A 14,677-nucleotide genomic window follows, 5' to 3' on the forward strand; every position below is an offset into this window, starting at 1 on the left:
TTATGTCACTGCACTCCAGTCTGGGTGACAGAGTGAGACCCTGCCTCAAGACAAAAAAAAAGAGATAAGGCTAATTGACTGTGTATATGAATTGGATGGACTCATAATTCTACTTTGCTACAACTCAGAGAGCCAACAATGAAAAACAATTCTACAGGTAGTTACCATGGTTAACAAACACCAAGAGGGCCATCAGGGATGTAGCAGAGAGGCAACGGCGGAAGGTGCCTAACAAGGCAATTCATTCATCTCTTGTTCATTTCACTGGGCAGTGTTTTCACTTCCTGGTACCCAGCTCTCAAGACATTCCATCCGGCGTGAGAGCTGGTTTTGTTTCCAACATCCTGTAGCTACAGATCCATTTCCAAGCTTCACACCCACCTTGCCTGTCTTTCCTCTGCCAACACCCACCTGGCCGCTGGTCCTTACCAACCCAAAACCAGCCTATCTTTTCCTGGTTCCTCACTTCCTTCTCATGTAATCTAGGTAATATGTTCCTTTAGGAAACTGCCTTATCCCAGATCTTTAACATAAATCAAGACATGGCTAATATATAAAAATAACTGGCTGGGCGTGGTGGCTCACGCCTGTAATCCCAGCACTTGGGAGGCTGAGGTGGGCAGATCACCTGAGGTCAGGAGTTCAAGACCAGCCTGACCAACATGGAGAAACGCCATCTCTACTACAAAAAAAAAAAAAAAAAAAAAAATTAGCTGGGCGTGGTGGCGCATGCCTGTAATCCCAGCTACTTGGGAGGCTCAGGCAGGAGAAACACTTGAACCCGGGAGGCAGAGGTTGCGGTGAGCCGAGATCGCGCCATTGCACTCCAGCCTGGGCAGCAATAGTGAAACTCGGTCTCAAAAAAAAAAATTTTTTTTCTAAATTTTAAGATGCTCTGATCTATATACTGCTTGCAGGTTTTTTTCTCAATTTTAATGAATAACTTCAAAGACTGAAAAAAAAATACCTTATAATTTTAAGGAAATGAAAAACATCATGGTCCTTAGCACAACACTAAAATTAATAAAAAATTAATCTTCTATAAACAAAGACTTTTATTAGGAACAGCATTCTACTTTTAACTTTTATGAATATGCAGTTTAGGGAGTGCTTCCTTTGAGTCCATATGCATGAAAGTAGCCCCACAGCAATATTTATAAAGTGATTTTTTTTTTTTTTTAGACAGAGTTTTGCTCTTGTTGCTCAGGCTGGAGTGCAATGGGCGATCTCGGTTCACTGCAACCTCCGCCTCCTGGGTTCAAGAGATTCTCCTGCCTCAGCCTCCCGAGTAGCTGGGATTACAGGCGCCTGCCACCACGCCTGGATTTTTTTTGTATTTTTAGTAGAGACAGGGTTTCACTATGTTGGCCAGGCTGGTCTCAAAATCCTGACCTCAGGTGATCCACCCATCTTGGCCTCCCAAAGTACTGGGATTACAGGCATAAGCCACAGCGCCCAGCTCATAAAGTGATTTAAAAAACATTATTTCTAGGGTAATTCAATGACACCTTAGCCTTCACTAAAAACTTTTGGAGCTTCTAGTTTAAAAACAAAAAAAACATGGCCGGGTGTGGTGGCTCACACCTGTAATCCCAGCACTTTGGGAGGCAGAAGGGAGGATCACTTGAGGTCAGGAGTTCGAGACCAGCCTGGCCAATATGGTGAAATCCCATCTCTACTAAAAATACAAAAATTAGCCAGGCACGGTGGCTCACGCCTGTATCCTAACACTTTGGGAGGCTGAGGTGGACAGATCACCTGAGGTCAGGAGTTCGAGACCAGCCTGACCAACATGGAAAAACCCTGTCTCTATAAAAATACAAAATGAGCCAGGCATGGTGGTGCATGCCTGTAATCCCGCTACTCAGCAGGCTGAGGCAGGAGAATCGCTTGAACCCAGGAAGTGGAGGTTGCGGTGAGCTGAGATCGCGCCATTGCACTCTAGCCTGGGCAACAGGAGCGAAACTCCATCTCAAAAAACAAACAAAAATTAGCCAGGCATGCTGGTACATGCCTGTAATTGCAGCTACTTGGGAAGCTGAGGCAGGAGAATTGATTGAACCTGGGAGACGGAGGTTGCAGTGAGCCGAGATCATGCCACTGCACTCCAGCCTGGATGACAGAGTGAGACTCTGTCTCAAAAAAAACCCAAAAACCAAAAGACAAAAAACCTAGGCAAATATATATGATAGATATCATAAAGTTGATGTTTTGAAAAGTAAGTTATGATGCATGGATTTCTTTTAAAAATGTTGCAAAGCTTAGTATGAAGGGATCTGTTTAGTTATTTCACATCATAAGTTTCATAAGCTGCTATTGTGAAAAAGTTACCATCTTACAAGATCGCTGCTAAGGCTGGGCACAGTGGCTCATGCCTGTAATCCCAGCATTTCGGGAGGCCGAGGCGGGTGGATTACCTGAGGTCGAGAGTTCAAGACCAGCCTGACCAACATGGAGAAACCCTCTATCTACTAAAAATACAAAATTAGCTGGGTGAGGTGGCGCATGCCTGTAATCCTAGCTACTCGAGAGGTTGAGGCAGGAGAATCACTTGAACCTGGGAGGCGTAGGTTGCGGTGAGTTGAGATCGCCTCATTGCACCCCGGCCTGGGCAACAAGAGCGAGGAAAGAAAAAAAAAAAGATTGCTGCTAAAACATCTTAAAATCCTCAGACTAAAAGGAATCTCTTCCAAATTGAGTTCCCAATTTGAAACAAGAACATGTAGTTATGTTTTACTACATTTTAACTTAAACATGAATGTAAAAATATGGGAAAATGAGCTTCAAAATGAACTTTAAATGAAATTATGAAATCAAAGACCCCAGAAATTAAAATGTGATTCATTTTCCCATAAATTTACATTCTTATATATTCTCTATTGAAAGTCAAGGTAAATATAATTTACGATTTATTGAAACTGAAAAAGTTGCTGGGCATGGCAGCTCACACCTATAATCCCAGCGCTCTTGAGAGCTGAGGTGGGAGAATCACTTGAGCCCAGGAGTTTGAGACCAGCCTAGGCAATACTGGAAGATCTAGTCTCTACAAAAGAGAAAAAAAAAATAGTCGGGTGTGGGGCACACACCTGTAGTCTGACCTGCTACGGAGGCTGAAGTGGGAGGATTCTTTGAGCCTGGGAGGTCAACGCTGCAGCGGGCTATGCTGGTGCACAGCATGGGCAACAGAGACCCTGTCTCAAAAACAAAAAACGAACTGAAAAAGTCTTAAGAATGTGGTTAAAGTACAATAAGTTGTAAGAAGACCTGATGGTAAGGATCTTATCAGTGGGAGTCCATTTACATTTCTACAGGGAGGCAAAAGGCACCGCATTAAAATCACATGCTAATTACCAATCTTGGCTTTGTAGTCCCCAAATCCCGAAACCAAATTATTTCTGCCTATATGTGTGCTTCAGTGGCAGATAACATTTTTTGAAAAGAGAAAATTAAGGCTGGGAGCAATGGCTCACACCTGTAATCCCAACACTCTGGGAGGCTGAGATGGGAGGATCACTTGAGCCTGGGAGGTGGCGGCTGCAGTAAGCCAAGATCCCACCAATGTACTCTACTCTAGCCTGGGCAACAGAGAGTAAAAAAATAAAAATAAAAAAGGAGAGAGAGAGAGAGAGAGAAAATTAGAATCTACTAAGAAAAGAGTGGTACAACTTTCAAAAAGTTGGAGCTGCCATTCTACAATGTATACGTATTTCAAAACATCATGTTATACATGATAAATATATACAATTTTTGCCAATTAAAAAAATAAAAAAAGTTGGGACTAACTAGATTAATGGCCTACATAGTCTTGTATTTTACATTTTAAAAATAAATAGTATCAGATACTTCTGAGACCAGCACAACAATATGACCACCTGCTCATTTATCCACTATCATTTTTACATGTGAAAATCATCAAAAAGCTAGAAAAATTATAAATCAGATAAAGATAAGGACTCTACTTGAAATCTCAATTTTTTTTTTTTTTTTTTAAAGAAATAGGGTCTCTCAGCCTCCCATGTAGCTGGGACTACATGTGCACATCACTGCAACCGGCTTGAAATCTCAAACAATTTTACCCAAAATCAAAAGTAGCCCAGAAAAAGTTAAGAAGGTGCCGGGCGCGGTGGCTCAGACCGGTAATCCCAGCACTTTAGAAGGCGGAGGTGGGTGGATCACTTGCGGTCAGGAGTTCGAGACCAGCCTGGCCAACATAGTGAAACCTGTCTCCACTAAAAATAGAAAAATTAGCCAGTTGCAGTGGCAGGCGCCTATAATCCCAGCTACTCGGGAGGCTGAGGCAGGAGAATCACTCGAATCCGGGAGGTGGAGGATGTAGTGAGACAAGATCACGCCACTGCATTCCAGCCTGGGCGACAGAGCGAGACTCTGTCTTTAAAAAAAAAAAAAAAAAAAAAAAAGGAGTTAAGAAGGCACTCAAGAAAAAAGTGCTAGAATCACAGTAGAGTACCTCTATGAAATTTGACAAAATTAGTAAAAGTTGGCAATTACTTTGTCATCAGTGTTTACCCCTTCCTTATAGCATGTTTCACACTGCACTGTGGAAGCTACGTAAAAAATGCATCTTCCTCACCAAGACTTAAGGTAAGGAGCAGCATCTTATTCACTTAGCCCCACATTCCTTGGAACCTAGCAGACTGCCTTACACATAGTAGTGACTGAAAGATTGAATGATTTAGGGCGACACATGTACCTAGATCCAGGTAATCAATTAGGCTCTAATCTATGCAAGAACATTCATGATTTCATTTTAGCTAATAAGCAGTGAGCAATTTGTTAAGTTGCTTTTTTTTATTTGGAAAGCTTTAAAAGTAGATTTTAAGCTCTGAATGACATACTTACATTTTAAATGTATTTGAAAGTATGATAGTGAGACATTTTAAAAAATACATCAAGATAAAAAATGACTGGGTTCACTGTGAACTAGACAGTGTTGGTAGGGTGAACAGAAAGCGGGTGCTAAAGTCTATAAAATGTTAACATGACAACACCACAAAGTGAGTTAAAAGTGGCCCTACAATTCTCACTGGAAAAGTATTAACGGACAAACAGGAAAAATGTAGAGTACTGCCATCTCCACTAAGGGTCTGGAGGGTGGGGAGCCTGTTGCCCACTCCTGAGGAACAATTATTTCCATTCCTCATGGTGCTGCTGAAAAGTGAAGTACGGAGGAGCTGGTTCACTCTGTGAACTCATTTCCCATCACCCAAAGAAAATGATGGCATACCAAGCTGACTGGGCCCCTTCTAGACTCTTGACAGTTCAAGCTCTATCAACTCTCTAAAGTGCCAGTCTAGGGCAGAGGTAAGGTAAGGCAAACTACAGCCCTCAGGCCAAATCCAATCACCACCTTTTTTTTTAGAGACGGATTCTCACTCCGTCGCCCAGGCTGGAGTGCAGTGGCATGACCTCAGCTCACTGCAACCTCCACCTCCTGGGTTCAAGCAATTCTCTGCCTCAGCGTGAGCCACCAGGCGTGAGCCACCACGCCTGGCCCACCACCAGCTTTTATATAGCCGGAAAGTTAAGAATGGTTATTTGTATTTTTGAATGGTGGGGGTGTCAAATGACAAATCATATTTCATGACACATGAAAATTACATGAAATTCGGCCAGGTACGGTGGCTTACGCCTGTAATCCCAGCACTTTGGGAGGCCAAGGCAGGCGGATCACGAGTTCAGGAGTTTGAGACCACCCTGGCCAACATGGTGAAACCTCATCTCTACTAAACAAAATACAAAAATTAGCCAGGCGCAGTGGTGGGCGCCTGCAATCCCAGCTACTTGGGAGGCTGAGGCAGGAGAATCACTTGAACCCGGGAGGTGCAGGTTGCAGTGAGCCAAGATCACGCCACTGCACTCTAGCCTGGGCAACAGAGCAAGACTGTGTCTCAAAAAAATATATATATATGAAATTAAAATGTCAGTGTCCACAAATAAAGTTTTAATTGGAACAGAACCATAATCTTTCAATTACAGGTTGTCTATAGCTGCTTTCGTACTATTACAGCTTGCTAAGCCTGCAATGTTTGCCACCTGGTCCTTTACAAAAGAAGCATGCTGAACCCTGGACTAGAGCATCTCTCTATGCTCCTGGTTGCATTGCCTTTCTCAGAGGCACTGCATCACAAGGTTGAGCCTTCAAGCTTGACAGGTGTCCATCTCAGGACTGTGTCGTCCAAAGTTACATTAATAAAATCACATGATTTAGTGTAATTCATTAGGGTGGGTACAAAGACAAAGTAACATATTACCTGCACACACAAGGCCCTGAAAAGGAAGCACCAAGCAAGTACAACATGATAGGCTTGTTCAAACCTTTTACCACACTATTAAATCCAGTTCAGGGTCACACTACTGACAGGAAATGAGAACTACAGAGAATTTGGAGGTGGACAGATGACTGAGAGCGCAAAAATTACACGACTAAAGAAACACAGGCTGGGCACGGTGGTTCACGCCTGTAATCCCAGCACTTTGGGAGGCCAAGGCGGGTGGATCACCTGAGGTCAGGAGTTCGAGACCAGCCTGAACAACATGGTGAAACCCCATCTCTACTAAAAATACAAAAATTGGATGGGTGTGGTGGCAGGCGCCTGTAATCTCAGCTACTTGGGAGGCTGAGGCAGGAGAACTGCTTGAATCTGGGAGGCGGAAGTTGCAGTGAGCCGAGATCACGCCACTGCACTCCAACCTGGTGACAGAGCGAGACTCCAGCTAAAAAAAAAAAAAAAAAAAAAAAAGAAAGAAATAAATAAAGAAAGAAATGCTGAAAGAAATGGGACTCATTGGCCCAAAAAAGGGAAAGGTAAGAAAAGAACTAATAGCAAGGGTGCCAAACACTGTATTTACTGATAGGTCAAAGTCTTACTGATGACAGTAATGACAGTCTGAACTAATATTCCACGAAATATGTATCTAACGAGTTAAATGTGATTCATGAGACTGCTATTCCTGTCTTAGGCCATAAACTAGACCCTTGAAAGAGAATCACTTGTCGAATACTGTACTATAAGTCTTCAACAGATGTATTTAGGTATGTTCCTTTTTCATTAGGTATGTTCTATTTTCTGACATTAACATAAGTTACTAGGAAAAGTGTGCTACTAGTGTGCTGAGGTTCAGCAATATTCAAGTAACTAAAAGGTAATGTAAGTTTCATAACCACACACTTTTGCACAGGACCAAAGGGGGGAAATGGGCTTAAATTACAGAATATATGTTACATTCAAGAATGTTCCAAATATGAGATTTTAATTACTCTAACAGAGCACTGGGGGTGAAGGAATTTTCTTCCCAGGACGCTTCAATTAGAATGCTCGTCTGGAACTATCTGTATGCTTTCTTAGACCAAGGATAATGAGTCTGAAACACCCTTCCATGGCTGTGATTCTGTAACTAACTCTCCCAGTTTTCAAGAGTAAGAAAGCTTGCAGCCGTTGCTCACTTTTGTTTTGTCTTGAAGGTGGTCAACGTACACAGGACTACAGTTTAAGATAAACTTTAATATCCCAAATTGAAAATTGATTATAACTTTAATTACAAGTTCTTAAAATTACAGAGATAAGGATACATTTCCATTAAGCAGACGAAGTGGGGAAAAGAGACATAGCTTCCTACTTCTGTATTCCTTTCAATGAGGCTAGGAACCTCATTATTTCAAAATGTCCAACACTTGAACACAGTAAGTACTCAGTAAATGCTTTGCGAAGAAAATATAGTATATTTCATTTAGTTTTGTAACTTTTAAAATACAGAATCGTTGAACACAGAATGTTGAGTCAATTTCAACGTCGCAATTAGTAATGCGAATTTTGAACCTTGTTCTAAATACAATTTTAATCAATCTGAGTTTTTCAGCCTTGAAATTCTAAGGTCCGTATTTCCCAAAGAATATGCTTCCCATAGTGCTAAGCACACACTAAACTGACTCACTAAACTTTCTCCACTCCTACATCACCTATACAGGATTTTAAAATCTGGAGTACACAAACTTTCAAGCCACTTCTGCAATCTTGTATTAACCTTAGCAGGACAAACTTTTCGCCAAGACTCTTAACACTTTTTATCCAAAAACCTGTAGTAGTGAAACAAAGAAAACACAACCCCCTCCTCCTTTTCTAAACCATATGGCAGTACATTAAAGTTAACTTATTTCTTACCAGCTCGAAGCCTATACATCGACCCTAAACATTTGTCTCTTTGTGCCCTGGGACTGGGCTTAGAGCTGCCTGCTTATTTGCAACTGTATTCCAATCGTGTTTTAAAATCGCACAACAAGGTCCAAAACGACCCCCGACCATGAACAGACCTCACCATCGTCTTTTTCCAAAACCTGGTCTGGTAGGCAGCACATGCCGGCGAGGGCACCAGGGCCGCGGGGAGCGAGCCCTGCTCCGCCTGGGTGACTGAGCAGGGAGTTTGCTTGCTGCGGCGGGGTCGGATCCACCCCGGGAACTTGGTTACCCGAGCCCAGGGACGCGCCGAGGCCTAGCCGCGAGGCCGGGGCGGGCTCCAGGCGGCGAGGGCTTCCCGTCCCCTGGCCGCAGAGCCTTCCCGCCAGCCCCGCGGTCGCCCGCAGGCGGGGACACTCGCCGTCGTCTCCCGGCGACCGGACGCGCCTGCCGGGTCCCGGGCCGGCTTTTTTACCTCCTGCTGCCGCCCGCGGCCCGGCTCTGCGACCACACCGGGCTCTTCCGGGGCGGCGGGAGCGCTAGGCCGCGCTGGGGCCCGCGGCTCCCGAACCGGCCGGGCGGTCCTCGGCGTCCGGTATCAGTCCCGAGGGCCGAGCTCCCGCCGGTAACGGGCCCCGCCGCCTCCCCTCCCCCCCCGCCCCATGACAGTGCAAACCCTCCGGCCGCCCGGGCCGCCCCGCCTCCAGCACCAGGCCCAGCTAAGGGCCGCGGCCGTGGCGGCAGCGGCGCCGCGGCTCTCCGCCCTCGCTCGCTCGCTCCCGGGTCCAGCGCCTCGGGCCCGGCTCGGGCTCGGCCAAAGTCTCCGCCGCTTCCTGGCCGCCCTCCGCCGCGCCCGGCCCGGGCGGGGTAGGCCGAGGCCCGGGCGGTGCGGGTGGGGGCGGGGGCTCCTCTCACCTTCATGTCGGGACATCCTAGTTCAGACGGTGGCGGCGCGGCCCCTCCCGGGCTCCGGCTGCAGTGTCCCCGGCGGGGTCCCGGCGCTGCCCGCGCCGGCCGGCCGACTCCCACTCGACTCCCGGGCTCGGCCGCGGGGGCGGGGTGGGCAGGGGAGCGCTCCCGCGGCGGCGGCGGCGGCGGGGAGGCGGCGCGGGGCGGGAATGGGGCCGGGCCTGGTCGGGGCTGAGCTCCTCCAGGAGGCGGGTCCGACGCCGCGGCTCCGCCGGCGCCCGCCGTGACTCCGGTCACTCTCGGGCCTGCCGGCTCCCGGCAGCGGCGCGGCGCTCCGCAAATCCCGCTCCTCCCCTCCCCCGGCCCACCCCCCGCCCCTCTCCCCCGACTCCCGGCCGCCGCCTCCTCCTCCTCCTCTTCCTCCTCCTCCGCCTCCTTCCGCCGCCCGCACGCCAGCCCCGCCTCTCGCTGCCCTCGCCGGGCCCAGCCGCCCGGAGGCCCCGCGGCCGCCGGTCGCGACGGGGGCGGCGCGGCGACGGCGGCTCGGGGCGCGGCTCTTGCCCGCGCTAGCCAGCAGGCCGCGATTGGGCGCCCGTGCCCAGCCTCGGCCTGGCCGCCGCCGCCGCCGCGCCGCGCGTAGGGAGGAAGAGGAAATGCCCGGCGCCGGCTCCCGCTGCTCACCGGCGCGGCCCGAGGGGCGCCCGCCCGCCACACCGCCCCTAGCCCCGCCTGGGGCGGGCCTAGGCCGGGCTATAGGGGCCAGGGCCTTGGGCTGGGCCGGCCGCGGGAGGTGGGTGCTTCTCTGCGGCCAGCTGCGACTCGGAGAGACTCCTGTCCCCAGGTGCATGGCTTCCGGGCGGGCCTCGGGCAGCGAGCTCCGGCCCCACGGAGAGGCCGCGGACCGCCTGGGGACTTGTGTTTGTGTGTATTTTAAGCCAACAGCCCAGAAGGGGAAGGCGACTGGCCCCCGGTCGTCGCTGGTGTTTCCCGGCCAGGTTACTGGCGGTCGGGAGGGAAGCCAGGAGGCTGCCAGGCTCCGAGGCCGATTCCTTGCGAACCATCTCCGTTAAAGACTCCGCGCCGGGCAGCCCGGGAGTCCGGCGGTACCCGAGCAAACTGTCCCAGCGCCTTGGCTCACCGTGAATGCCCTGCCTTGAAAACTTGGAGTTGTTTGTTTCCTGAAAGTGGTCTGCTTTTCCGATTTTATCTGTGTTTTCCATTTTTACCTTCTTATTGTCAACTTTGTTTTCAGGCATTATTAATTCAACAAATCTTTGTACTGCCCCTTACCACGTGTCGGTGGTAGCGTGGTTTGGTGGAAATAGATCGCGCTTTGAAGTCAAAACGGATCGGCCATGGGATTTTGGCTCTGATATCCTCTGTGTAACCGTGGACGAGCTACAAGGCCTGCTGAGCCTCCATTTGTCTGGTTTTTGTGGTTTTAATTTATCTTTTTCCATTTGAAGTTGTGGGTTTTGCATAAAATTGAACTGTTACCAGGCTAAGTCAACTGAAATTGGAATCTGGGGTACTGCTTGCTTTGAGGTTACTCTTATACTGTCCACCATTCGCTGGCTGTGTGACCTCTTAACCTCTGTGTGCCCTGACTTTCCTATCTTTAAAATGGACGTAACAACAGAGATTTAATAAAAAGAGGTTTGGAGGTTAAGTGCTAAAATGCATATAAAATACCTAGCACAGGACACAGTAAAAAGATTGTTACCGTATTTCATTGAATCTGGTTTTAAGACACTTCCTGATTTCAAAGAAACTAAAAGCTCATCTTGAAGTCCAGGAAGTAGGTTTTGGGTCACTCAGAACTCCCAAGGGACTGTATTTGGTAGTAACTAGTGATAAACAAACTGGAGTTTAAATGAGGACTTTGTCACCAGAAATATTTTTATTTCCTGTATGGAGCTCCTGCACAAATTTATTCCATTTCTCTTGTAGAAAGAGGTCCAACCTGGCCGTAAATGGGGTGTGGTGGAGTAGAAAAAAGGGTATTAAGTAAAGCTACTTAACGTTTATTGAATGCTTACCTTGTGTCGATGCCTTTCTGAGCATTTTACGGTATTGGCATATGTGATCCTGGGTATCAGGAGCCTCAATTTCTTGGGCTGTAAGAGTGGGGACAACAACGCTGATCCCATTGTCTCCTGATGGGTAAGTGATGTCTATAAATAAATTGTATAGAGATTAAGGCATTATCAATGCTGTAGTCTGATAAAATGGTGGAGCAGATAGGAAAGCCTACAACAGTACTGAACTGCAGAAGGGAATAAGTAAATATAGAGATTTCATTTGCTTGGTTTTGCAAAGGGTTAGCTAACTAAACAGATAACTTTGTTTTTTATAGTTACTTCATTTTTTTCAGTCAGGCAAGAGTAAGGAGAGAGTAACTAAACCATTTTTTTTCCTCTTTAAATAAGAGTAAGCAGAAATATTATGGTTATTTGGGGTTTTCATGACTTTCATTCAGTTAGCGGTCAGGCTGTTCAATTTAAAACAACCTTTTGCTTGCTGCCCTGCCATATGGGAAATTTCATTTCCAAAAAAAGGATTAATTTCCAGCCTGGGCGAAACCCCATCTCTACAGAAAATACAAAAATTAGCGGCCAGGAGCGGTGGCTCATACCTGTAATCCCAGCACTTTGGGAGGCCGAGGCGGGTGGATCACGAGGTCAGGAGTTCAAGATCAGCCTGGCTAAGATGGTGAAACCCCATCTCTAATTAAAAATACAAAAATTAGCTGGATGTGGTGGCACGCGCCTGTAATCCCAGCTACTTGGGAGGCTGAGGCAGAGAACTGCTTGAACCTGGGAGCATTCCAGCCTGGGTGACAGAGTGAGACTCCGTCTCGAAAAAAAAAAAAAAAAAAAAAAAAAATTAGCTGGGCGTGGTGGCAAACGCCTTTGGTCCCAACTACTCAGGAGGCTGAGGTGGGAAGATTGCTTGAGCCCAGGAGGTCGAGTCTGCAGTGAGCCGTGATTGTACCACCACATCCTAGTCTGAGTGACAGTGTGACGCTCTGTCTCAAAAAAGAAAAGAAGATCAAGAAGGATTAATTTAAATCCTTATACCAAATTGTCTACCAAATGATTTCTGTTCCACTCCACAAATGTTTTCCTCCAGTCCCTTCCTCTCTCTGCACCCCCCTGAGTTCTCCTTTCTTCTGTGGACAACTGTAACTAATGCGTGTTTTTGCTAGGCTGACCCTTCTTTCATACTATGGCCCAATTATGTTTTTTCAAATAAGCTAATGGATGTAAGCGCTGGTGAAATCTGAATAAGGTCTGTAGTCTGCTTGATAGTATTGTACCAATGTCAGTTTCCTGGCTTTTGATATTTTTCCATAGCTTTGTAAGATATTCCCATTGGAGAAAGTGTACCTGGGCCCTCTTTGCAACTACCTATGGGTATATGATTATTTCAAAGTAAAAAATTAAAGTATAGGGACAGAAATTAGATCAATGGTTACTGGCAACTGGAGCTGGGGAAGGGCGGACTGATCACACTTTTTGAGATGATGAGAATATTCTCTAACTTGATTGTGGTATTTACATTACTGGATGACTATATGAATCTGTCAAAACTCATAGAACCATACACGTAAAAGGGTGTTTTTTTTTTTTTTTTTTTTTTTAGACAAAGTCTTGCTCTTGTCCCCCAGGCTGGAGTGCAATGGCGCAATCTCGGCTCACTGCAACCTCCGCCTCCCGGGTTCAAGCGATTCTCCTGCCTCAGCCTCCCAAGTAGCTGGGATTACAGGTGCATACCACCATGCCCGGCTAATTTTTTGTATTTTAAGTAGAGGTGGGGTTTCACCATGTTAGCCAGGCTGGTCTGGAACTCCTGACCTCAAGTGATCCACCTGCCTCGGCCTCCCAAAGTGCTGGGATTACAGGCATGAGCCACTGCACCCAGCCAAAGGGTGGTTTTTACTTCTATATAAATTATACTTTAGTAAACCTGAATTAAAATGAGGAAAGCAAGCTCTTGGCTGGGTGCGGTGGCTCACGCCTGTAATCCCAGCACTTTGGGAGGTGGAGATGGGCGGATCACGAGGTCAAGAGATCGAGACCATCCTGGCTAAATGGCGAAACCCCGTCTCTACTAAAAATACAAAAAAAGTCAGCCAGGCGTGGTGGTGGGCACCTGTAGTCCCCGCTACTTGGGAGGCTGAGGCAGGAGAATGGCGTGAACCCGGGAGGCGGAGCTTACAGTGAGCCAAGATCGCGTCCAGGCCTGGGCAACAGAGCGAGACTCCCTCTCAAAAAAAAGAAAAGCAAGCTCTCATCACCCCAGCCTCCTGGGGCTTGTAGGATGAAATGTAGCTTTAAGGCCCAACGTGCTTTTCCAGCATACGGACTCTTCCTCCTGCCAGCGCACCCTGGGCTTCCTTGTACTGTACTAATTCCTGCCCCTGTGCCTTTGTGCATACTCTTCCTTCTGCTTAGGTGGAGCATAGGAAAGTAAAGTCAAGATTCGGGTTCCCTGGACTCCTGTAAGCCTTCCCTGCCTCCCTTAGGCACACCAGTAATTTCCTAACTTCCTCCTCTGCTCACTCATGTTGTGCTGTAATTTTTAATTCGTTTTCATCTTTTTTCTCAACTAGACTCCTCAAAGGCAGCGACCACATTGTTCTTTGTCTCTGGGATCCAGTAGTGTTGAATGAGTGAGTGAATGAACAAATTATTTGTTTATTTATTCATTTTTATTTATTTATTTTGAGACAGAGCCTCTCTCTGTCGCACAGGCTGGAGTGCAGTGGTGCGATCTCGGCTCACTGCAACCTCCGCCTCCCAGGTTCAAGTGATTCTCCTGCTTCAGCCTCCTGAGTAGCTGGGACTACAGGAGGGTGCCATGACGCCTGGCTAATTTTTGTATTTTTAGTAGAGACGGGGTTTCACCATGTTGCCCAGGCTGGTCTCAAACTGCTGGCCTCAGGTGATCCACCCGCCTCAGCCTCCCAAAGTCCTGGGATTACAGCCATGAGCCACTGCGCCCGGGCGCCCGGCTGTGGATAATGTAGAGCTGAAAGAAAAAGTAATGGTTCTCAAAGTGTGGTCCAAGGTCCCCAAGAGGTGAGGTGAGGTGCTAGGATTTTCATGCTTTCAGCAAACAGCACATCCTAACAGATTGAATGCAAAGGAAGAGAATTCAGCTGTCTTCATTTAAGCCAAACATTAAAGAGATTTGTAAAACAATATCGTACTTCCACATTTTTTGGGAAAAAATATAGTTATTTTTCTTTAAAATGTGTTAACGTTACTAAATAGTGGGTTTATTACTGTTTTTAAGTGACTACTTTTTTTTTTTTTTTTTTTTGAGACAGTCTCATTCTGCTGCCCAGGCTGGAGTACAATGGCGCCATCTCGGCTTACTGTAACCTCTGCCTCCTGGGTTCAAGCAATTCTGCCTCAGCCTCCCAAGTAGCTGAGATTACAGGCCCCCGCCACCACGGCTGGCTAAGTTTTTTGCATTTTTAGGAGAGATGGGGTTTTGCTGTGTTAGCCAGGCTGATCTCAAACTCCTGACCCGCCTTTGCTTCCCAGAGTGCCAGGATTACAGGCGTG

General features: G+C 47.2%; 1 protein-coding gene across 1 annotated transcript in view; it reads right to left on the bottom strand.

Annotated features, from left to right (window-relative positions):
• The window catches only part of KCMF1 (potassium channel modulatory factor 1), an 80,712-nt gene extending 72,053 nt beyond the window's left edge, over positions 1 to 8,659 (bottom strand). The window contains exon 1 of the mRNA XM_024242616.2: positions 8,335 to 8,659. Coding sequence (XP_024098384.1) covers positions 8,335 to 8,374 — 40 coding nt within the window. The 5' untranslated portion in view covers positions 8,375 to 8,659. The remainder of the gene's footprint in view (positions 1 to 8,334) is intronic.
• Positions 8,660 to 14,677: the final 6,018 nt, after the last annotated feature.

The sequence above is a fragment of the Pongo abelii genome, chromosome 12 (genome assembly GCF_028885655.2).
Source record: "Pongo abelii isolate AG06213 chromosome 12, NHGRI_mPonAbe1-v2.0_pri, whole genome shotgun sequence".
Lineage (NCBI taxonomy): Eukaryota > Metazoa > Chordata > Mammalia > Primates > Hominidae > Pongo > Pongo abelii.